Source organism: Ceratotherium simum, chromosome 1, assembly GCF_057802395.1.
Source record: "Ceratotherium simum simum isolate JZ-2026a chromosome 1, ASM5780239v1, whole genome shotgun sequence".
Lineage (NCBI taxonomy): Eukaryota > Metazoa > Chordata > Mammalia > Perissodactyla > Rhinocerotidae > Ceratotherium > Ceratotherium simum.
The window spans coordinates 91,563,095-91,588,826 of NC_141900.1; the positions used below are offsets into that span (position 1 = coordinate 91,563,095).

The 25,732-nt window shown below is 39.4% G+C and overlaps 1 protein-coding gene across 1 annotated transcript; it reads left to right on the plus strand.

The window, feature by feature from the left end:
* Positions 1-10,210: 10,210 nt before the first annotated feature.
* On the plus strand, positions 10,211-24,706 carry STMP1 (short transmembrane mitochondrial protein 1). The gene is given in 4 exon segments (XM_004430726.3): positions 10,211-10,309; positions 21,774-21,827; positions 22,772-22,840; positions 22,842-24,706. Coding segments are annotated over 4 exon segments (177 nt in total). The 5' UTR covers positions 10,211-10,294; the 3' UTR covers positions 22,881-24,706.
* Positions 24,707-25,732: the final 1,026 nt, after the last annotated feature.

Sequence of the window (25,732 nt, forward strand, 5' to 3'; positions counted from 1 at the left end):
TAATAATTTACATTTGTTCCTTAGAAATGATTGTGAAATTTTTCAAATTATCTGCCTATATTTCTCATATAATTAATATGATGGCTACAATTAGGGCAAAAGAATTTACACAATCACAACTCTATTTCTTGCCCAATTGTATTTATGTTCAAGTGACTACATCATCTGAAAGTGCATTTTTCCCTTTCCAGCCACGAATTATTTCATCCTAATATGTAGGAGAGACTGCTGAGAAGGGACAGAGTCTTGACTCTCATGTAGGAGCAGAAAATTAATACTTAGTTCTAGTGTGTTGCTTTTTTTTTCTAATCTAATAATAAAATTGCCATGGCTTCTAAGCATCTTTTTAAAAAGGCTTCATCATTGTTATATTTTGAAATTAATTTACTGCCCTCCACTTATAAACATTAATCTTTAGCTGGAAAGCATCCTGTTAATAAACAGAAATCTTAGAGGGGTGTGAATGAATAAATAAGTGGGTCCAAAATGTAGTAGTAATTACCGTTGCTCCACTGGTCAGGTGTATGGTAATCTTTATCATCAGGAACACAGGCATGAAAGCAGAAATAATCAGAACAGAGCTTGGGGCACAGAATCAAAGTATTTTATAAACCTCTGAAGTGTGAAGCCTTCCACAGGACAGAGATATTAGCTAAATTTTGGATTAATTAAGATTTTGGATTTACTAAACTTCATTAACATGTTTTCCCATTATTTCTTCCAAAATTACAGCAGACTATGGATCAAAAGCTGGGTCAGTGGAGAATTGTGTGGGAGGGAGGGGCAGGAAGGATGGCAGCTGCATGTGTGCTGCTTAAAAGGCTGACCAGACATACTGTTTGTATGATAAATCCAGTGGGGAGAGGCTAACACTCAGGGCCGTGGAGGACTGAGCACTCTGTTACCTGGGCCATGGAGAGAGGCTGTGGGGTGCAGCACATGCTCTTCAGCAAAGCAAAGGGGATAAAAACTAATTTTAAATATTCAATTTTAAAAAGTTTTAGCATTTAAAGGGTAGGGTCATCTATTTCTCAACAAATACTAAGTAAGCATCAGGTCTTTTTTTTTTTTTTTTTTTTAAAGATTTTATTTATTCATTTTCTTCCCCCCAAAGCCCCAGCAGATAGTTGTATGTCATAGGTTCACATCCTTCTAGTTGCTGTACGTGGGACTCGGCCTCGCGCTGGACGGAGAAGTGGTGCCTTGGGGCGCGCCCAGGATCCGAACCCGGGCCGCCAGCATCAGAGCGCGCGCACTTGACCGCTAAGCCACGGAGCCGGCCCAGCATCAGGTCTTAATGTGTTGTTTTTACTGAGTTAATCGGTTTGATTGTGTTAGAAAATAAAAAAGAAGTGAGTGCCTTCTTCCTAGACATTACTATTGTAGTTTTCATAAAACAGTGAGGCATAAATATATATGCCTGAACTTAATCTGAGCTATAAAAGCCGTTCATACACAATCTAGACTTTTCTAAATATTTCTCTATTGTTTTCCCAACTTATTTGGAAAAATTTTGAATCTTCTTTGGATCTTCTTTTCTATGGAAAGAAAAGTCCAGTGAACCCATACACCTTTCACCCAGCTTCACCAGTTGTTAACATTTTGCACATTCGCTTTATCTCTTTTTTTGTATGTACATATACTGGTTTTCTTCTTAACTGTTTGAAAGCAGGTTGTAGACATCATGATGCTTTATCTGTCAGCAAGTAACCACAAATACCATTATAACACTTAAGACATTTGACAATAAAATGCAATAAAATTTTCTAATAGTCAGTCCATATTTAAACTTCCTCAATTGCCCCAAAAATGTACTTTTAGAACTTTATTTTTCATCCAGGATTTAATCAATCACACATTACATTTAGTTATCTCTTCAGTCTCCTTTATTCTGAAACAGTTCCCCTCCCTTTTTTGGGGGAAGGGGTCTTTTATAACCTTGACATTTTTTAGCTGTTTTGAAAAAGGCCCCACAATTTGTTTGATTTTCTTTTTAATTAGATTCACATTGAACATTTTTGGCAAGAATACTACAATTCTACAGGTGATCTTATGCCGTCAGCATATCATGTCAGGAGGGACATGTCAGTTTGTTCTATTATATGAAGTTTGATCACTTAGTTACGGCAGTGTTTGGCACACATCTCCATTGTAAAGGTTATCTTTTTCCCAGTGTAATGAATAAGTAATCTGTGGGTTGATAGCTTCAGACTGAACATCTTTTTCCAAGAAAACCTTTCAACCATTGCTTTTATCATTTATTCCAATTTTAAAAATTGTGTACTATTTCAGCCATTGAAATAATAATATAAATATAATAAACACACAGATACTCTATCCTCATGTCATACACCTAATTTAACCAAATCTTAAAATTAATCATGTTTGCTCCAGATCTTTTTTTTTTTTTTAAGGAAATAAAATATGGTAGATACAGTTGAGGTGACTGTGAGCTCCCTGGTCCCATTCCCCTACTTCCCTTCCAGAGGTGACCGTTGTCAAGAATTCATTGTTGATCTTTGCCATTCATGTTTCATATTTCCACTACATATTTGTGTGTATTTATAGGCATTAAAAAGTTTTATTTTACAGGTTGTTAATCTTTATATGTGTCATCATGCTGTGGAGCAGTTTGCAGGTTGCTTTTTTCATTCAACATTGTGTTTTTGATAATTCCTCACGCTTATTTATTAGAAATATTGAATAGTAGTATCACATTGTACAACTATCCTAATTTATGCATTCTACTATTGGTGGACTAGTATACATTTAAGTTCCCAATATTTTGCTATTACAAACAGTGCTGCAATGATGATTATCGTACATGTGAGAGGGTTTCTCTGGATTACAAATCTAGAAATGGAAATCCTGCGTGGGAGATTAAGAGCTTTAATTTCACTAGATATTGTAATATTTTTCTTAGTGGTTGCACCAATTTACTCCTACCCAATGGAGTGAGTGTTCCTCTTTGTCCACACCATCAATAACAGTTCCAGTTGTCATACTTTTTTTTTTTACTCAAGACTATTTTTTAGAACAGTTTTAGGTTTACTATGAAATTAAGAGGAAGATTTCCATATACCCATGCGCAGCCTTCCCCATTATCAGCATCACTCATCAGAATGGTACATTTTTACCAAGGACGATCCTACATTGACACATCATAATCACCCAAAGCCCAATGGTTTTTACCTTAGCGTTCACTCTTGGTGTTGTACATTCTATGGCTTTGGACAAACGTATAATGACATATCCATCACTGTCATATACAGAGAATTTTTACTACCCTAAAAATCCTCTGCACTCTGCCTATTCATTTCTCCATGTCCTCTGGCAACCAATGATCTTTTTACTGTCTCCACAGATTTGCCTTTTCCAGAATTTCATATAGTTGGAATCAAACAGAATGTAGGCCTTTCAGATTAGCGTCTTCCTCCATGTCTTTTCGTGGCTTGATAGCTCTTCTTCTTCTTCTTTTTTTTTTTTTTTAGTGCTAAATCTTTTTCCATTGTCTGGATGTACCACAGTTTATCCATTCACCTACTGAAAGACATCTTGGTTGTTTCCAAGTTTTGGCAGTTATGAACAAAGCTGCTGTAAACATCTGTGTGCAGGTTTCTGTGTGGACATAAGTTTTAAACTCTTTTGGGTAAATACCAAGGAGCATGATTGCTGGATCATATGGTAAGAATATGTTTAGTTTTGCAAGGAACCGACAAACTGTCTTCCAAAGTGGCTGTACCATTTTGCATTACCACCAACAATGTGTGAGAGTTCCTATTGCTCCACGTCCTCGCCAATATTTGGTATTATCAGTGTTCTGAATTTTGGCCATTCTAATTGGTATGGAGTCATATCTCATTGTTGTTTTAATTTGCATTTCCCTGATGACATATGATGTGGAGCAGCTTTTCATGTTTATTTGCCATATGTATATCTTCTTTGCTGAGGTGTCTGTTTGGGTCTTTCTTTGGCCCATTTTTTAATCAGGTTGTTTTCTTATTGTTGAGTTTTAAGAGTTCTTTGTATATTTTGGATAACAGTCCTTTATCAGATGCATCTTTTGCAATATTTGTTCCCCGTGTGTGTCTTGTCTTCTAACTCTTTTGATATTGTCTTTTTCAGAGCAGAAGTTTTTAATTTTAATCAAGTCCAGCTTATCAATTATTTCGTTCATGGGTTATGTGTTTGGTGTTGTATCTAAAAAGGCATAACCATACCTAAGGTCATCTAGGTTTTCTCCTATGTTATCTTCTAGGAGTTTTATAGTTTTGTGTTCTACATTTAGGACTATGATCCATTTTGATTAATTTTTGTGAAGGGTATTAGGTCTGTGTCTAGATTGATTTTTTTGCATGTGGATGTCCAGTTGTTCCAGTACCATTTTGTTGAAAAGACTATCTTTGTTCTGTTATGCTGCCTTTGCTCCTTTGTCAAAGATCAGTTGACCATATTTATGGGGGTCTACTTCTGGGCTCTCTATTCTGTTCCATTGATTTTTCTGTCTATTCTTTTGCCAATATCACACTGTCTTTTGTGTGTGTGTGTGTGTGTGTGTGGAAGATTGGCTCTGAGCTAACATCTGATGAGCGGTGTGTAGGTCCGCACCTGGGATTCGAACCTGCGAACCCCAGGCTGCCGAAGCGGAGCATGCAAACTTAACTACTATGCCACCGGGCCAGCCCCCAACCTGTCTTGATTACTGTAGCTTTAGAGTAAGTCTTGAAGTTGGGTGGCATTCATTCTCCAACTTTGTTCTTTCCCTTCAATATTGCATTGGCTATTCTGGGTCTTTTGTCTTTCCATACAAACTTTAGAATCAGTTTGTTGATATCCATAAAATATCTTGCTGTGATTTTGATTGAGACTGCATTGAATCTATAGATCAAGTTCGGAAAAACCAACATCTTGACAATATTGATTCTTTCTGTCCATGAATATGGGATATCTCTCCATTTATTTAGTTCTTTGATTTTTTCCATCAAAGTTTTGTGGTTTTCCTCATATTGATCTTGTACAGATTTTGTTAGATTTATATTTAAGTATTTCATTTTGAGGGGTGTTAATGTAAATGGTATTGTGTTTTTAATTTCAAATTCCACTTGTTCATTGTTGGTATATAGGAAAGCAATTGATTTTTGTATTATTAACTTTGTATCCTGCAACCTTTCTATAATCACTTATTAGTTCCAGGAATTTTTTGTTGATTCTTTCGGATTTTCTACATAGACAATCATGTCATACTTTTTATTTTTTGCCAATCCAATGGGTGTAAAATGGTATCTACGTTGATTTCCATATTTTGTGTATTATTGACCTTTTTTTCCTCTGTTTATAAGCTTTATCCATTTTTCTGTTGGGTTGTCTTTTTCTTTTTGATATGTAGGAGGTAATTATAAATTCAGAATGACTTTTTTCAGTTTGTACATGTTTTCTCCCAGTCTGTTAGGTTATCTTTTCAACTTTTTTATGGTGTAGAAGTTTTACATTTTAATGTGTCAAATCTATCTTTTCCTTGATGGTGTGTGCTCTTTATGTTTTATCTTAAATTTTACTCCAACCTGAGATCATAAAGATACTCTTCTATACTATCTTTTGACAGTTTTAAAATGTTGCCTCCTCATTAAGCCATTAATCTCTCTGGCATTGATTTTTGTGAATGGCATTGATCTAATTTTACTTTCCTTTTCTCCCATATGAATAATCAATTTTCTTTTTATGATTCACTGAATAGGCCATTCTTTCTCACTGATCAGTAATATTACCTCTGTCATATGCCTCAAATTTGTAGCAGCTTTTTTTTTTTTTTTTTTAAAAAGATTTTATTTATTTTATTTTTCCCCCCAAAGCCCCAGCAGATAGTTGTATGTCATAGCTGCACATCCTTCTAGTTGCGGCATGTGGGACTCGGCCTCAGGATGGACGGAGAAGTGGTGCCTCGATGCACACCCGGGATCCGAACCCGGGCCGCCAGCATTGCAGCGCGCGCACTTAACCACCAAGCCACAGGGCCGGCCCGCAGCTCTTTATATAAAAGAAATTAGGCCTTTGTCATGTATTCAAATGATGTTTTTCTTTTCTTTTTTTTTCTTTCCTATACCAACACCTTGTTTTTTTTGCTTATCTTGAAGATCTTTCTATATCAACACATAAAAAACTTCTCTCTCTCTCTGTCTCAAATACACACATACACACACACAATTTCAAGGTATGTATATAGCATGATTTATTTTAATCGGTTACTTATTGATTAACACTATTTCCAATCTTTCGCTACAACGAATGTTTTTGAGCATACACAGTTTCACACTATTGCTGAGACAAAGAGTATGTTCATTTAAACTTAGGATATTTTCAGCCAAATTGTCCTCCAAGAAAGTTTTAACAATTTGTATCCCCATCAGTACTGTATAGCTGTGCTTGTTTCTCCACTCTTTACAATACAGCGTGTTATTAAGCTTTTTGATTTTTGCCAATCTGGAGAAAAATGGTACCTCGTTATGGTATTAATTTACATTTCTCTTAGTATGAATGCCACTGAGTATCTTTCCATATGTTTGAACTATTTGTACTTCCTTTGCTAAGAGCTGTTCACATCCTTCAACCGCATTTTATTAGATTGTTGGTCTATTGATTTGTAGGAGCTCTTTATGTAAAGGAAGTTAGTCTTTTGTCACTTGTTTTACAAATGATGCTTTTCTTTCTTTTTTTTTTGCCATAGAGAAATTATTTATTTATTTGTTTGTTTATTTATTTATTGTGAGGAAGATTAGCCCTGAGCCAATCTGTTGCCAATCTTCCTCTTTTTGCTGAGGGAGATAGGCCGTGGGCTAACATTCTTGCCCATCTTCCTCTACTTTCTATGGGATGCCGCCACAGCATGGCTTCATAAGCAGCGTGTCGGTCTGTGCCTGGGATCCAAACCTGCGAACCCCAGGCCACCGAAGCAGAGCACATGAACTTAACTGCTATGTCACCGGGCCAGCCCCGTAATTTTTTATTTTTATTTAGTTGATTTTATCAATCTTTTCTTTTATGGCTTCTGGATTCTGTATTATGTTGGTCATGTGAAAAACCCTACAATTTGGATATTATAAAAGAATTTCTCCTTATTTTCCCTAGCTATTTTATTTTATTTTGGTGAGGCAGATTGGCCATGAGCTAACATCTGTTGCCAATCTTCCTCTTTTTGCTGAGGAAGATTGGCCCTGAGCTAATATCTGTTCCCATCTTCCTCTATTTTATATATGGGATGCTGCCACAGCATGGCCTAATGAGCAGTGTGCATGTACGCACCTGGGATCCAAACTTGCGAACCCCAGACCGCCAAAGTGGAGTGTATGAACTTAACCACTATGCTACCGGGCCGGCCCCTTTCCCCAGCAATTTTAATGTTTCTTTCTTTTCGTTTTGCTTTGTTTTAAATTGTTATTTATCTGACTTATTTATGTGTAAAGTATAAGGTAGGAACCCAATATTATTATTTTTTCCAAGTGGAAAAAATACGAGTGAACATAGTTAGATCAATATGATTTGCTGAATGAGCCATCTTTTCTCCATTTGATGCTCAGAATCCCTGGTATGGGACTGAAAAAGGCAGATTAATCAAGACAGAATTTTATTTTATTTTATTTTTATTTTTTTTTAAAGATTTTATTTATTTTATTTTTTTTCCCCCCAAAGCCCCAGTGGATAGTTGTATGTCGTAGCTGCACATCCTTCTAGTTGCTGTATGCGGGACTCGGCCTCAGGATGAACGGAGAAGTGGTGCCTCGATGCGCACCCGGGATCCGAACCCGGGCCACCAGCATCGCAGCGCACGCACTTAACCGCCAAGCCACAGGGCCGGCCCGTCAAGACAGAATTTTAAAAGGGCAGTACCATAGAAGGCCAATGGATAAGAGAATTGAGGCTAATGGTTGAAATTCTGATCTCTTGGGGTTTAGATCAGCTAGAAAAGCAGTGAAGTCAGAAGGGGACTCATAGCTTATGGAGAATACAGAGCAGCTGAGAGACTGGAGATCTGGCTAAGGTCAGAGTTGATAGGTTAGGAGGTAGGATTTGGGAATATAATACTTCACAGGTGAAGCACGTCCAGGAGATAACAAAGTGTGGGTTATGAGCATGGTAGTGGATTGCTGAAGTGGGGTGAGGATGCAGGTCACTGGAGGTAAAGATTCTGGAAAGTACAAGTGTATATGGCCTTTGAAGTCAACCATGATTATGATGGCTTGGGACTGAAAGTAAGGCTGTTAGATGTCAAAGCCTTCAGGGAATGAGGGGACTGCCTAGGAAGTCAGTAGATTAGGGCACTGTGAAAGAGTAAAGGAAAGACATGAATCTTAAAGGAGGTGTTTTTATATGAGGACATGTAAGTAATAATCTCAAAGTAGCAAAAGAGTCTGCTTTTTTCCCCATGACTTGTGGTTATTTGGAGGTATGGGAGAAAGAGCCTTCGAAAAGGCCTTAGAAGAAAAGCCAAGCTTCATTTAAGGCTTTATCTATAAGAAGGGGATAAAGTTTTATGCAAGGAACTTCAGTAAATATTTATTGTGTTCAGAGGCTGTGCTAGGCACTTGCTGGGCACTGAGGATGGAGTCGTGAAGTGAATAGATGAAGTCCTCACCCTCATGTAGCTCACCGTCTGGTGTCTTGCAACTCAAAACATAGTCCACAGACCATCGGTAGCAGCATCATTTGAGAGCTTAGTAGAAATGCATAACGTCAGGCCTCAACTCAGATATACTAAATCAGAATCTGCAGTTTAACGAGATGCCCAGGTGATTTGAATGCACGTTAAAGTTTGGGAAGCAACTAGTCAAGACTTGACTGAGCCAAGTTTTAAACTAGACATGTTGGAAAGTAGAGTGTGTTATAGACATCTACCAGCATCAGCATCTCCTTCCTCTTAGTAGCCACTTTAGTTCAAAGAGACCCTGCCCCTTCTGGTTATAATTGATCAGGGAGCACCTGACACCAGCTTGACCAATCAGCATTCCTTTCCCAGGTATTTGAAAATGGTAAGGAAAGAGTGATTCTCTTTCTGTTGGTTGGACCACTTAATGAGTAAACTCAAGTAAGTTACAGTGGCCATATTCTGGAAAGCAGAAAAAACTCAAAGGCAAAGAGAGAGAACAATGAAGCAGATGTACGGAGAAAAGCAGAAATGGAGAGAAAATGCTGCTTAAATTCCTGATAGCCTTCCTGTTCCCAATCATTGTCCAATGTATCTCTGTGTTAACACTCCCATATGGTTTATTTAAGCTAATACGATTCAGTGGTTGTTATTGGGAACCAGAGTTCTACTCAACAGAGCACATAAGGGTGAATTTAGAAGGCTCAGAGCAAAGAGAAAAGGGTGGTCTTGCTTTGTAAGTGTGTTGGTTGATGGAGGCTGTTGAGGGACTTGAAGACCTGGAGCAGGAGGTGGCCCACAGCAGGGTGGGGTAGCTCTGTGTGGAGAGAGGACAGAAGTCTTCCAGAGCTCACTGCACACATGACACATGACAAGCACTTACTGATCCCTCACATTGTCTCATTTGATCCCTGCAACAATTCAGCGAGGGAGCTGGTGCTAGCCCCATTTCAGAGAAGGAAAGCGAACTTCAGAGAGATTAAGTAACTTGTTCATGGCTGCCAGGAAGTGCAAGGCAGTCATGAATTGGACCCAGCTGTGCCAGACTCCAAAGGCCTCCATCTTAACTACTTAAGCACCTCACCTCTATCATAGGCGCTCAATGCAGGTTACACAGCATACCCATGGAACTTTTGAAAAATACAACCGTCCTCCACTCCCATAGATTCCGCCTGGGGCCCGGGTAGAGTATGTTGCAAAAGCACCGCCAGGTGATTCTGCTTTGCACTTACGGACGGTAGGGAACTGCTCCCTCATGCAGTCCTTCTTGGTCAGGGAGTCCTAAGCCTGTCTGTGCATCAGAATCGTTGGGAAGTGGTAATAATACAGAGTCTGGGGCCCAGACTCAGGTTTACAGAAGCGGTATTTGGGGCTAGGGCCCCAGAATCCGAATGTTCAAAGACTGACTTGAGACTTGCTGCTCCTCACAGGCCTTCCCGCCGGTCGGCCAGTTCAAGCGGTAATCCTGGGGCGCTCCGCCAGGGGGTGCAGGGGCGCCAAGAGCTGCTTCCGGGTGAGGCGAAGAGAAGCGGCCGGAGGAGCGGGCGGGGCGGGGCGTGACCCGGAAGCCGAAGGCGGGTTCAGCCCTTCGCGCCGGGGAGGCAGGCTGGGACCGGCGCACGGGACGCAGCCGCCTTTCGCGCCCTCCCGGCCGACATCATGCTCCAGTTCCTGGTGAGTGGAGCTGCCGAGGAGCGGGCTGGGGGCTCGGCTCAGGTCTCGGGACCCCGCAGTCCCCGCGCCTGCTCGTCGCCTCGCCGCTCGGGGTGAGCTGCGGGGTTTTGTGTCTGCCGTGCCCGCATCCCTTTGGTAGTGTTTTTCTGCAGCCATTCAAGTCCCCAAAACTTTGAGGTGTTGGACGGAGCGTGCACTTTCAGAGCTCCTTGTCGTTTGCCGTGCCCTGCGGGCACCGTGTCATCTCGGGTTAAAGTCTCGGGGTCCTTAGTGACTTTTCATAACCGTCCCCCCTTCAGCCCTTCCGGCCCCCGGCGTAGACACGTCCTCATCCTGACTTAGAGCCCTGCTGGTTGGCGGGTTTGAGGACCTAGGAGGGCGGGGAGGCCAGGAATAAACTCTAGATTAGTAAACCGCCTCACGAGGCGCAGACACAGGGTCGGAGTCAGAGGCTTAAGGAGAGGCTCGTCAGAGCTTTTATAGCTTCCAGACTGTGAGGGTGGCTGGCTGCTGGCATGAGTCAGACCCTGGTCTACAAGTAATTTTTCCCGAATGCTCGTTTTGGGGAAAAATGAGTGTTGCCGTGAGTAAACGAATTATTTCTCATGGCTCTTTATTTCAGTTAAAAACGGGTGTTCTGGCAAAACTCAGTGTATTTCAGATTGCCTGGTGGAGGTTTCAGGAGGTCTTGCCAGTCAAATTTCCAAGTGAAAGTCTTTCTTCCAAGCTTTTGTGCCTTCGAAACTTGGTGCTTTCAATCTCTAATTCTGATGAGAAGCAGGTATTCTGGTATCATCTGTGTGGCCAGTGGAAATCTGGTGCTCTGGGCATGAGATGCTTTCCCAATGTTATATTCTTTATCAAAGAGATTAAAGAAGAAAAAGAATGCCCGTTTTGTCCTTTTTGAGATGGTAATTGATTTTTAATTCTTTAGACCAAAAGGGGGTATCCTTGACATAAGCTGCCCAACTAGACAGGGTGGCTGCTCTGCCTCTGGAAGTTTCTCCAGTGTCCTAGCTAGGTGTTAGCTTAGGAGTCAACAGAAATAATTACTGTCATTTAGTTGTAGGAAATACTCAGCGTAAAAACAATAGCCGTTAGCCCAAAAGTGTAAGATGATATAATTGGCCGCCTACTCCAGCTATGGCTCATTGATTAACTGGGAGAACATTGATTCAATTATAGTACTTTGTGAGGGCTTTTGTAGAGTGAGTTTATTTGGTTTTGGAATAAACTTTTGCTGGGTATAAATATGGGTGTGACTGATTTGAGAATTCAGAATTCTCAGTATGTAAGGACAAATGCTGAAGCCATTCATTAAATTCCTAGCTCAGAAGGAACTGGAACACCGGGTGTTCTCTTGCGGTCTGTTCTCCCTCCTCCTCATTGCACTTGTGAAAAGAAGTGGATAGCATTATTTTTCACCTTGATTCTGCGTCTGTCAAATGATTCACTAACTCTGTGAATTGGGCAGATCTTTCTTTTTGCCTTCAGGCATTTCGTCTATAAAACAATGGGGTCGAAGTAGATGATCCTTAAATTCTCTTCTAGCTTTTAACCTGTGACATCATGTCCTAGTGCTTAAGGGCTTCAGTTTCCACATCTGAGAATGGGAGCCTACCTCTTGGTTTTGTTGTGAGGAATAAAAATGAGTTAATACATTAGAGTACTTAATGACACTTAAAAAGGAAACAAGACACAGATATTGTTCAGTTTCTCTTTTACAAGATATCAGTTGAACTCTGATTTAGTTTCTTCTCAGAAATGGGGATTAGTTTATCCGCAGAAGGGTAGGTGAGGGGAAGAGTTTTGGAAGTGATGGAACAGTCACAAGTTAAACGTGTGCCCTGTCATCACACATTTTGGAACCTTCTGGGATGTTTCCTGCAGTTGTCATTTCCTGGAACACTATTTGAGAACCACTGCACCCGATTGTGTTGCTTATATATTCATTGGTCCTTATATTAAAATATTCACCATCATCCCAACCTCGAAAACTTGTGCCTGTGGTCCTGCTGCCTCTTTTCCCCTTCCTCTCACTGCAGTAGCTTCCGTAATTGCAGTAAGCTTTAGCTGCAGTTGTTGTAAGGAAACTTTTGAAGCTTTTGATGGGAAGCCTGACGTGATGGCGCTGCGGGGGGCTTTGTGTACAGTGCTGTGGTACTGTGACTGGGGTCGCATGTCGCTTTTCTTACCTCTTGAAGTGGCAGCGCTTGGTACCCTTCTTTAATCCCTCCTCCCTTGGCCTTGGGATCCCGCGTCTCAGTACTTGCTAATGTTCTTTCACATGATAACACACAGGGAATTATTTTTACGGAAGAACCTGCGCAGAGTGAAGGTGACTGGCTCTGGGTGCTGGCCGCTCCCAGGGCTGAAGAGATCAGTATCTTGGTGCACCAGTTGGGAAATGACACTATGTAATCTCTCCTGTTTGTACTGGCTGCTTTTCCATTTTGGTTTCTGGTTGTTTCTCAAGACTCAGTCCTTGACTCTCTCCTCTTCTCTTCAAACCCACCCTTAGGAGGTGTATTCCTTGTCATGCCGTCGTGTTCACCTCTTTGCTAACAGCTTCCAAAACTACCCTGAGTCCTTTTCTCTGAGTTTTCTGTTGCCTGTCATCAACTGCCTACTGAACATCTCCTGTCACACCGTCTATCTCAGACCCAACACGTCTGGACTCATTACCTCTTCCCTTCCTCACCCTGTAACCCACATCCCAACACCTAACTTCTTTCTCTGTTCCCTGGCTCTGGCTTTCTCCATTTGAAATACTGACGTACCTTTAATTTTTTCTCTTCTTCATTCTCCATATCATTTAGCTCCTATGTGCCTGGCACATATATTTACTTGCTATGTAATCTTTGGCAAGTTACTTAACTGCTCTGTGCCTCAGTTTCCCCAACATAAACTGGACAGTAACAGTACCTGCTTTATAAGGTTTTGAAGAGCATGAGTTAATTCATGAAAGAGAGTTAGAATGCTACCTTGCACATAGTAAGCACTCAGTAAATATTAACTGCTGTTTTAAACCATCAAGTCTTCGTTACTCACCTATGAAAAGTTCTGACTTTATGTTCCCACTGCCAAGTTCATAGAGCAGGTCTTTTTCACTCCACCCTTGGACTGGCTACACTAGCTCAGCTGGTGTAGATATGACAGGTTTTGAGTTGGAAGAGTTATTTTAGGTTCTCTAGTCCAGCTAACATGCTGATGCTTCAGTCTCCACTACTAAGGGGACATCCAGTTTATGCTCGGTCACCTCAAGTTACAGAAGGCTCACTATTTCCTCAGGTAACCTCTTTCACTTTTGGTCAATATCTCCTTACCTAGATATTATACCTAGAACTATAATACCTAGAACTACTTGTCTAGTTCTAATCCTTGATGTTAAAGAGCAGTTCTAATCCACATGACAACCCTTTATGTATTTGACGAGCATTATCTTGGTACCTCTCTCTATCTCCCTACCCCTATGAATCTCTTATTTAGGCTAAACATCTCTACTTCTTCCACCCATTCTTCATGATTTTAGGTTCATGCTGGTTACCCTTGTCTGAATATTCTAGTTTGTGAATCCTTTTTTAAAATGTGCCACTCCCATTATAGTCTGATCAGCCAGAGAAAAGCAAGACGGTTGCCTCTATGTGTTTCCCTCGATGACCTTAGTTTTGTCTTGTCTTGCAGCCACCAGAGTAATCCTCCAGGATTAATTGCCTTATTTGCATGCTTAGAAACTGTCAGTGGTCCCTGTGTCCTTCCATATCAAATCCTAACCACTTTTACTTGATGTTCAAGGTTTGCTAATCTGGCCCTATTTTCCTTTCCCCCTGCCCTTCAACATATACCCTCTGTTTTCGACTGCCCGGGCTAATCTTAGTGATCCAGACCAACCTGTGGACCTTCTTGCCTTCACACCTTCATACCTTCTCACATGGTTTTCCCTTTATCCTCCTTTTTGCCTTACCAGCTACTCTTAAGGCCCAGCTCCCATCTTTTTCCACGAGCCTTCTTGATGATTTTAAGCTCCTTTAGGTCTTACATGTCTTTCATCAGTGTTTTATTGTCTTCTCAGTAACAGTCTTGTACCTTCTTTGTTATATTTATTCCTAGGTACTTTTTAGTGTAGTTGTTGTGAGTGGCATCCTTTTTAAAATTATGTTTTCAAATTCTTTGTTGCTGATGTATAGAAATGCTAATAATTTTGGTGTATTGATTTTGCATCCGGTAATCTTGCCAATCTTTTATCTCTAGTAGTTTGTAGGTTCACTTGGAAGTGAATCAGTGGAGGCAGTACTGTGTATCTCCAGTGAAGGCAAAAATGACAAATTTTGTGTTCTTTTCCAATTTCTCTCTCTCTCTCTCAAGTTAAGACTTCAAGTAGTGAGAGTGGATATCCTAGTTTTGTTTCTGCTTTTAGTGGAAATGCTTCTCAGGTTTTAGTATGGTATTTGTGTATCTGATATTTTCTAACAGATTAAGGAGATTCTCTCTTATTTCTAGTTTGAGTTTTTATTGTGATTGGTTGTTGAATTTTATCATGCTCTTTCCCCATCTGGTGATCATATGATTTTTCTCCTTTAATATGTTAATACGAGTAATGTTAGATTTCTAACACAAAGCACTTAAACCATGTGGCCCATTCAGACCATCATTTGGTGATGAGTCCCAAGCACGTGGTACTTAGTCAATACTTTGTGATTGATTTCATTTATTTAATTAGATATTCCTCTTTTGCCTAATTACTACTGTCAGATATTCGTAAGATATTTGAATATTTGAATCAGCTTCCTTGAGAACAGGCAAACCAGTTCTATCTGATGTACCTCTTTCTGGAGTGTTACTGGCTAACTTTTTCATGAATGTCCCTATCCAGTTTACTGGCTCAATTGAAGAATTAACAGTTTGTTTTCTTTCTTCATTCTCTAAGGAAAATTAGTGAATATAAAACCTAGCTTACATTTTAGAAATGTGTTTCTCTGTGGTGGTAGTAGAAGGGATATAGGTTATAGCCTCAGCAGATTTTTGTTTTAATGTGCAGAATGTGGGTTTTATTATTACTTGAAGCAGTTGTTAAACACATTTGATAATGTTCTTCACACCAAGTCCTAAGTGTTTAAAGGGTGACTTTTTTCCCTGCTTCCTTGAAATGGAGAGGTCTTCTGACTGCTTCTCCAGCTGAGACTAAAACTGAGAAATAAAATTATCAGTTTATCTTTTATTAACGTTACATAGTGTATATTCTTGGTTTTCTTGTCAGTGTGTAGCTTTTCTCACCTGAAACCATAAAACATTTTTAAGTGTCCTTTTGAATGCTGGTGGTAGCTATACTTGCTAAATAAAATGAAATTATTTTTAGATTTCTTAAACCCTTGTCAGTAAATATAGTTCTATGTCATAACTTGGGTTTGGGTATATACTTTTTGAAAATGTAATTTGATGTCATATTTCAGACTTGTCAGATAGTATTCACTCTGGGCTATTGCCAGGGCCATCCACAGACAAAAGTTGTAGCTTTATTTGCTGGTCTACACACATAACAACTTTTTGATTGGGAGAGTCGAGCAGCGAATGATGAGAAGAATCAGACTGATTTTGGAGTGGCTTTCTTCTTTTTAAGACTTAGTGCTTCTTTATGGTAATAGATGTAGTGTCGTGACTAACCTACTCACGTGTCCATACATAAAAGAGTCAGCTGACAGCATTTTCCATGGAGCTCTCATATACAAAGCCAGCCAGCCATTTATCTGAGTGGGCCTCCTTTTTTCACTCTGACATTTCCATTCTTTTTAAACGTTTGTCCAATCTGAAGACCTTGAAGTTATCTTTGATTTCCTCAGTTTTATACCATAGAGCTGACATTTTACCAAATCTTATTGATGTTTTTGAGAGTTTTGAGATATAATTCACATATCATACAATTCACCCATTTAAAATGTAGAATTTAGGGGGGCCGGACCAGTAGCGTAGTGGTTAAGTTCACGTGCTCCACTTCAGCAGCCCAGGGTTTGTGAGTTTGGGTCCCGGGTGCAGACCTACACACTACTCATCAAGCCATGCTGTGGAGGTGTCCCACATACAAAATAGAGGAAGATTGGCACAGATGTTAGCTCAGGGACAATCTTCCTCAAGCAAAAGGAGGAGGATTGGCAACAGATGTTAGCTCAGGGCCAGTCTTCCTCACTGAAAAAAAAAGAATTTAATGGTCTATAATATGTTCACAGAGTTGTGCAACCGTCACCACAATCTAATTTTTATGTCTAGTATTTCATTGCCCCCAAAAGAAACGCCATATGTTAGCATTCATTTCTCATTCCCCTCACCCCTAACCCAGGAAAATCACTAATTTATTTCGTTTGTCTATGGATTTGCCTGTTCTGGACATTTCTTTAAGTGGAATCATATAATACGTGATCTTTCTCACTGCCTTTCATTTATCGTAATGTTTTCAAGGTTCATCAGTGTTATAACGTGAATCAGTACTTCATTTCTTTTTATGGCTCATTAATTACATTATATGGATATAACACATTTTGTTAATCCATTCACAGTTGACGGACATTTGTGTTCTCACCTTTTGGCTGTTATGAACAATCTTGCTTGAACGTTCATGTACAAGTTTTTGTCTGGATATGTGTTTCAGTTCTCTTGTGTATATACCCTAAAGGGGAATTGCTGCATCATATGATAACTCTGTGCTCAACTTTTTGAGGAATTACTAGACTGTTTTCCAAAGTGGCTGCACCATTTTACATTCCCACCAGCAATGTATGAAGGTTCCAGTTTCTCCATGTCCTTGCCAACACTTGTTCATGTTTTCAATTAAAGTCATCCTAGTGGGTGTGACGTGGCACCTCATTGAGGTTTTGATTTGCATTTCCTTAATGACTAATGATGTTGAGCATCTTTTCATGTGCTTGTGGCCATTTATTTGTATATCTTCTTTGGAGAAATGTCTGTTCAAATCCTTTGCCCATTTTTGAGTTGTCTTTTTATCATTCAGTCATAAGAATTCCTTATATATTCTGGATACTAGTCCCTTATCAGATGTATGATTTGCACATATTTTATTCCATTCTGGGGGTTATCTTTTCACTTCCATGATGGTAGTCTCTGAAACACAAAAATTTTAATTTTGATGAAGTCCAATTTATTTTTTCTTTTGTCACTTGTGCTTTTGGTGTTATACCTAAGAAACCATTGCTACCTCAAGGTCATGAAGATTTACTCCTGTGTTTTCTCCTAAAAGATTTATGGTTTTAGCTCTTACATTTAGACCTTTGATTCATTTTGAGTTAAGTTTTGTGTATGATGTGAGATAGGGGTCCAGCTTCATTCTTTTGCATGTGGATATCCAGTTGTCCTAGCATCCTATCTTGAAAAGACTACTCTTTCTCCCTTTGAATGTCTTAGCACTCTTGTTGAAAATCACTTGACCATAGATGTAAAGGTTTATTCCTGGACCCTACATTCTGTTTTATTGATCTTCATTGATTTTTAAGAAGAAAAACCATTCGTGTTGCTTGCCATCTCCTGTGCCACCACACTAATCTGGGCCTTCTCTAAGCTGTATTTATTCAGCCTTTTTTGAGTACAGCTGCCAGGTGAATGCTTACAAAGCAGTGCTTTCATCATGTTGCTGCTGGTAAAGAGTAGTCAGTGGCTCCCTACCATTTTTGCATGTGAACTAAACTCCCTTGCTTGCTTTTTGAGGTCCATCAGCTAGCCCTGCCAAGATCTCCATTTTTAAATTCAAGTTCTCTTTTGCTATTCAGGCCTGTTTCTTTTATTCAGGTCATCACATCCTCATTCCAATTTGTGCCTTGATTCTCCACATTCAGTTCCCTTCCCAGTTTAAGTTTTAAGGTTTCCTCAGCATGTTTAGAGCCTTTAATAACAAGTTCAGGTACATTGATCTCTTTCAGATATGGTTTCTTAAAAGAAGCACTTCTGTAAGTGATTTTGCTGCTAATGCAGGACCCAGTTCTGGTTAGTTTTTCTTGCGTTTGTTACATTCAGGATCCCCTGCTGGGTGCTGCCTTCTGTTGCTGTATAACTCTTTTACTTATATGTAGCTCTTCTTCCTATACATCATATAAATTCTTTAAGGTTAGAGACCATTTTATAATCCTTTCACAGGGCTGAATATAAAGTTGATTTTTAGGATATAAGGGTCTGCAGTCCTTTAATCAAAACCTTTGGGGGCCAGATGTATTTGGGAAATCAGATTTTTTTCAGATTTTAGAAGAAGTACTGTATTTGCATATACAAATACTTTGTTACCTGACAACTCCAGCAGGTGCTAACATCCATGCCAATCCTCTTCTTTTTGCTGAGGAAGACCTGCCCTGAGCTAACATCTATTGCCAGTCCTCCTCCTTTTTTTTCCCCAAAGCCCCAGTAGATAGTTGTATGTCATAGTTGCACATCCTTCTTAGTTGCTGTATGTGGGACGCTGCCTCAGCATGGCCGGACAAGCAGTGCGTCAGTACGCGCCCAGGATCCGAACCCGGGCCGCCAGTAGCGGAGCGCGTGCACCCAACCGCCAAGCCAGGGGATCCTATGTTTAAAGATTGCTATTTCTAAACCAAAAAATGAGTATTTGTACTAAAGTGCGATAAATAAAGAGACTATCAATAGTCTCATATCAGTTCGGGTCAGGTCAGGTGTGATTTTGCTGCCAAATGAGTTATGTTGAGTATTAGTTTGAATAGAGTTTTGAGTTTCAGAATTGTGGATAATGGATTGTGGAGCTTCACTGATTCTAAGTGTACTGTGTAATTCTAGAGTTGGAAAGCGCCGTCTCTTCTAGTGTGCACTGCTCTGTGCCAGTTGACTTCCCTCCTGGGGCTCTTAGCTGCAGCCTCTTCTCCCGCCCATTTGTCCTCTACACCATTTTCCTCATGTCACTCCTCTGTCCCCAGACTTCCGGTGTTTTACTGTTTATTGTCCCCAATGTGTTTGTGAGAAGAAGCTACATATTTCTGAAGTCTCAAAATGATTGTGGAGAGGGTGTGATAGTTGTGTATGTAGTGTTGAGCTCTGGAAGAAGGCATTCCCCTTCTTTCTGCACTGACTTCTCTGCAGGGAATACCATGGTGGGGACCATGTGATGCAAAGGGGTCAGACCGTGATGATGGCATCCAGCCATCTGGATGGACTACTGACGAGGCTTCCAGGTCTTGGCCTGGAAGAAGTTAAGCATTCTTGGCCTGCAGAGAGTTTTCAGACTCATTCAAGACCTTCTATCATCTGGCTCCAGTCCGACTTTTCAGACTTATGAGTCACTGTTCCTCAGATTTAGATTTTACTTTTTTAGATTTTTTATTTGTTTATATTTTTAATTGTATTCTGTCTAAACTTGCCTACTGACCGTCCCATGAACAGCATATAAATGCTTTTCTGGCTTCATGCATTTTCCCCAGCATTTCTCTTAATATGCGACATTTCTCTTCTTATATTGTGTATCTAGTTTTAGATTATCCCATTGGTAGACCTGGCAGTATTCTGAAATCAGAATTGGATTATGACTTATTTAGAGGCCCATGATTTGTGTTTTGTGTTTTAAAATAACTGCTATTTTTTCATGTGCCCTGATGCCTGGTGAAGTTGCCAATATGAAGCCACATTAGATATGCCATATTTATCCTGAGACACACATGGTAGGAACCAGGAATCTAGAATGTTGGAGCTGGAAGGAACATTGTTGGTGTAGTGTTTTATAAATCAGGAAATTCAAATCAGCAAAGCTCCGAAGAGGTTAAGTGTCTTGCCTAGAGGTACACAGCTATGTACCAGAACGTAGAACCAGAGCTCTAGTTTATTTTTCTTGAAATTTTTTCAACCCTGTGTTCTTTCTGTTTAGTGTTAGAGCTGACATTCTCAGTTGATTTTTTTTTCTCTTCTTTTAAGCAAATCTAATACTCTCTATGAATTTGAAAAACCTCTGTCTATTTGGTTTTAACCCATAGGAATGAAAAAAAAATCATTTTGCTTCTTGGTGCCATGTTGTTAAAAATAGTATTTCACAAGATGTATCTGATTAATCAAATCATCAGAAAATGGTCTACAATTAGAGACTAGATAGCCTGTTTTATGCTTCTTAATTTACTAACAACAAACCAATTTAAATTATGCTTTTGGTGTTTAAAGCTTAGTAAGCATCAAGCATTATGTTTACTATGCATCTCCACCTGGAAGCCAAGGTTAGACCACGCCATGTATTACTGATGGTGTATTGACTAGGAGCAACACGGATTAAAGAAAGTGATGAGAAAAAATTAGATGCTGGTTCAGATTTATGAAATTAGAAATTAGGCATCCAGTTGGAAGTTCTTAATTATTGGGGGAAAAAAACCTTCAGGGAATTATAAATTATCGTTAATACTCAAAGCTTAAGGAGCTTTGGCTCTTTTGGTGTGAATGGAGTTTTTAAAATTTTCATGAGACAGTTTCTGTTCAGGAAAATAGTCACCCAGTGGGATAAATATTTATAGTTCTCTAAAAATCATGCCTGTCTCTCTTGTCACTGAGTAAGAGCTGGTTAGGGAACCTGTGTTCCCTGCAGGTCTTAAGTGTCCTGCCCATTAGACTCCACGTGGCAGAGTTCTAAGCCATATTCTCTCTCAGTTGGATGTTAGAGTTTCCTGTTCTTTTCTGTCATTGTATACAGCCATGCCCCGCATAATGACGTTTCGGTCAACAACAGACCACGTATACAGTGGTGGTCCCATAAGATTAGTACCGTATAGCCTAAGTATGTGGTAGGCTATACCATCTAGGTTTGTGTAAGTGCACTCTGTGATGTTTGCACAAGGATGAAATTGCCTAATGACACGATTTTCAGAATGTATCCCCATCGACACACAGCTGTATTTTAGTTGTTGAGTGTGAATCTAATTTAGATTGTCCTGTGCTCCTTCTTGTGAATGACGCTGAACAAGTTACTTCACTATCCTGGCCCTCAGGTTCCTCTTGAAATATGAAGAGATTGAACTGTGCAAGTCCCTCCGTTTTCTGAGATTCTGTAATTTAGCCAAATACTTTTTTTTAATTGAATAATTTTTATTTGATGTAGCAAGGAATAACAATACTCATAACCAAAAAAAAAGAAGAAAAAAGACAAAAAACATTGCAGCTTTTAACAAGAATCAGAACTTTGGCTTGGATTTCCAGAACTTACAGTCAAGTATTTATGACAGTTCTGAGGGGCAAGGAGAATTTAGGGTAGATTTGTTCAGTGCTGCCGTTTATTCCTTTGTATGCTCTTTAACCCTTGGGAGGATATTTCTGTGTTTATTTTATAGAAGAAAGATGTGAATTTCACACTGTGCACAGCCTAGACTGGACGCTAGGGTCTTTAACTGTCCTGAGCTCCTTAGGAAAATATTGTCTGTGTAGTTTGGTTTGGTATTAGATGGCACAGAACTCAGTATCCAGTGTAACTCTTCCTGTTCTATTCTTTCAGCTTGGATTTGCTTTTGGCAACGTGGTTGGAATGTATCTGGCTCAGAACTATGACGTAAGTGACCATATCCACGTCATCCTTGATTCCACGTAACTAATTTCTAGTGACTTGTATCTGTTGAAGTAAGGTGTGCCTTCTAGCATAAATGAGGTCCATAGGTCTGAGGAAAAAGTTCTGAATTTTGTGGAAAGATTTTCCATTGTTGGAAAAAATAATAGGACTCACAGAAGCATCTGTCCTCCGTATCACCACAAGAGGGCAAAATCCCATCAGTTTAGGTGGTCTCATGATGATCCTGAACTGTGTTTGTTAGCCCAAAGTAATTATTATTTTAGATTCTTACAGTTCTATGGAAAATCATGTGAGAATTTACAGATTAGTTGGATAATCTTTTCAGGCCCCCTAGCCAGTAGCAGAGATGATGGAGAATTTTGGAGATGGACCTATAGAGTGCAGCATGTTTAAGGACAGAGTTTTATGGAGTGGGAGTTGTATTAGTTCACTTTACTGATGGGGAATTTGAAAACCAGGTGACACAACTGCTCGTGAATGGGGATCCTGGAAAGATAATGTTTGTTTTAAAGAGACAAGAAAGGGAAACATGACTAACTTTTGATTTGTTTTGTAGTGAAGCTTTTAGTGTGACAAAGGGAATTCTCTTTGTCAACCTTCACTTGAGTCATATGATTTTCTAGGCAGGGGCTTTATTAATTTATATCACATTTATTATTTATATAACTTTTACTTGGCACTGGATTGAGGGGCTAAATGGGTATAAGTAGAAGTCAGGATCTGGCTTTCAGAAAGGGAGCTGACTTTAACTTTCAACTTCTGATATCCTTCTTATGCAGTTATGAGGCTAAGAAATACCACTATTTAGCAGGCCTCTTTCAGAGGAAAATAAAAACTTGTACAACAATTTATCTTTGGAGGAAGAGAAATAAAATAATATTGATTAGGTAGATGCAAAATTATGATAATCTTTTTTCTCTTTAAAGATACCAAACCTGGCTAAAAAACTTGAAGATATTAAAAAGGACTTGGATGCCAAGAAGAAACCCCCTAGTTCATGAGGCCGACTCCAGCACTGCCTTCTGGATGTACTGATTCTGCTGCTCTTGAGGGCCTCCTTTACCATCTCAACCAAAAGCTTTTGTTTTCATCTCCAGCCTCAGCGCGTTTCTTCTTTGCTGGATGGACCCTGCGTTGCCTTAGAGCACAACTGGGGCCACAATTAAGAACTACCCTTACTTCTCCAGCATCCTCACCTCTGCCCTTCTTCCTTCCAGCCACTTGGGAGGTCCTAAGACTGGAATTATGGTGCTAGATTAGTAAACATGACCTTTAATTAGTAGTCACCCCATTATTCTTTGTGATCTCTACTATGTTTTTTCAAAAGAGAAATGGATGAGTTTTGTATAGCTGATTAGATATAAATGATGCTGATTTCACAGTTTAGAAATTAAAATGGGTGTTTAAACATTTAGTACTAAATTACGTTGTTTCAAAGTAATTAAAATTGAAATCTAGAAGCCAGTTTCTGGTGAATTATCTATTTTATACTGTTGTCAGGCAGCTCCATAATTGCTAGTTTAACCAATAAATCAATTTACTATTCATCAACTTGAGAAACTATATTCTGAGAACCCTGTCAGGAACTGGGGAATTTAAAAATACGTAAAATAATGGCCTTTGTCCTCAGTAGAATTCATAGGCTAGTATGCATGTTTTTCCTTAATGATGCGCTTGATCTGGCTCTCTTCCCTCAGAAGAATCACACTTATTATAAGGAGTTACAGGTGCATTTGACATTACATGGTGGATAAATGAGAAGTTATCTATAAAAGAAATTCTATGCCTTTTCACATTAAAAAAAAGTATTTACATTATAACTTTATAGTGATTCTCATAAGAAAACTTTTCTTTTTTGTTTTTTTCTGCAATCAGAAATTATTCTTGTAATTTGTCAAACATATAATCAGTCCCTTTTTTTTTTTTAGTCCATATTTTTTTAATTGGGAAAAAAAAAAGTTTAAATATGTAACTTTTCCCCTGGGTCAAGATACAAGAGTGAGTTAGAGTAAAGGCCCTCCCTCCCCTGTCCTCCAGCACTGTCACCAGTTTCCTGTAAACTTTGAGAAGGATTCTGTGCCTAAACAAACACATGTGTGCACGGGGGTTTTATTGAAATGATAGCAAACTATACACAGAGTTTGCCCCCTTTTTTTAGATGGAGATCATTCAATATCAGTATGTAAGGAACAAAGAACTTCTTTCCTTTTTTGGCTACATAAGGTTCTATTGAATGTATACACCAAAATTTATTTAATCTGCTACTGATGAATGTTTAGCTTGTTTCCTGTCTTTTGCTATTATAGTGATAACCTTGAACCTAATGTTATTTCACATATCTATGCAGGGTGAAGCTGTAAGCTAAAATCCTAAAAGTGTAATTTCCACTAAATATATAGTCCCACTTCATTGGGTGTTTTGTTTCAGAGGGCTTGGGCAGCTTCACTGATAATGCCATTTCTGAAGACATTTTAGCAGAATCAGTAAACTGGGAGAATTATTTGGAGACAACTTTTTTTCAAACAATGATGACACTGATATTATATGTGATTATAAAATAAAGTGATTCTGCTTCTGTTTGAATCATGTATGGATCTCTCATACATAGAGATAACTTTTACCTCTATCAGGTTGTCCTGGGTGTGAGACAGATTAAGATCATATTATGATTTGGCTTCTCTCTAGCAGTGTGATCATAGGCAAGTGGCTTATTTTTCTGAAACTGTTGTATTCTCTGTAAGGTACGGATGCAATACCTACCTCATAGGACTTCCATGAGAAGTAATTGAGATAATGTATGTGATGTGTTGCACAGTGCTTTGCAAATTATCCAATAAATAGTAGATATTAGTCCAATCATGCTGCTTTTGGTTAGAGTACTTTGTTTTTCTGCAGTAACTTTCGGTACTAGTTTATGAACCATGCAAAATTTGTCATTATTCTGTGGTTACTCTCTTGGTTGTTGATGAAAATCTATAGTATCCACCTTGATCATACCACTTGGCTCACAAGATTTGATTTTCAGTGACTCAGTTGTTAGGAGAATGAACTACAGCCTCAAAGGGTAAAGGGTTACCATTCTTGAGGGTATTCAAAATGCCACAGGCTTAGAAATCGGTTTCCGAAGAGGGATTCCTTGTTATCAGCCTTGGTAGCAGTGTTATTTGTGTGTGTGGTCTCCCAGAGTGGTTTCTTTGGGCGTGAAGTTCACTTAGATGTTAGAAGATTAGGTCTCTATATATTATAAATTGTAAACAAAGCTCGTTTGGACTTAGGGCTTCCCTTAAGGTCACACTTAACCTCCCTGATAGGATCATTTCTACCAGCGGGAGCCATCCAGCATTTCTGTTCTTGCATTCACCTTCACCGTGTAAACTGCCAAACAGCGAATACAGGCTGACTTAGTGGTCACCATTCAGATACCCTCTCCCAGATTTAGGTTCTTGCAGCAGTGACAAGGAGCTGAGTTCTGGGGCAAGATTATCTTCACTGAGATGTATGTTGGAGGGACACCAGAAAAAATCATGGATTTTAGGGTGTAGTTGAAAGTTTGTAATGTGGATAGGGGTGGTGGTGATTGTGATCCTGGCACTGAAAGTTACGTTCCCTGGGGGGCTTTGTAGGGACCCTTGCCTCACAAATCAGTGGAGGGATGGGAAGAACTACTGCAAGACATGCCTTTTTTTCTTTAAAAAAATGTTTGAAAACTCCTGTTGGTGTGATTTAAGAACTTTTTGCCACACGTGACCATAAAAGGAGGGTTACATAAAATACTACTGAAGATTACTCCCATGTGAAAGAAAGGCTTCAGTTCAGGATTGATGTTGAGAACTTAATAAATACTTGAAAGCTTATCCTTAAACTGCCCCCCTCCCAAACAAAAAATC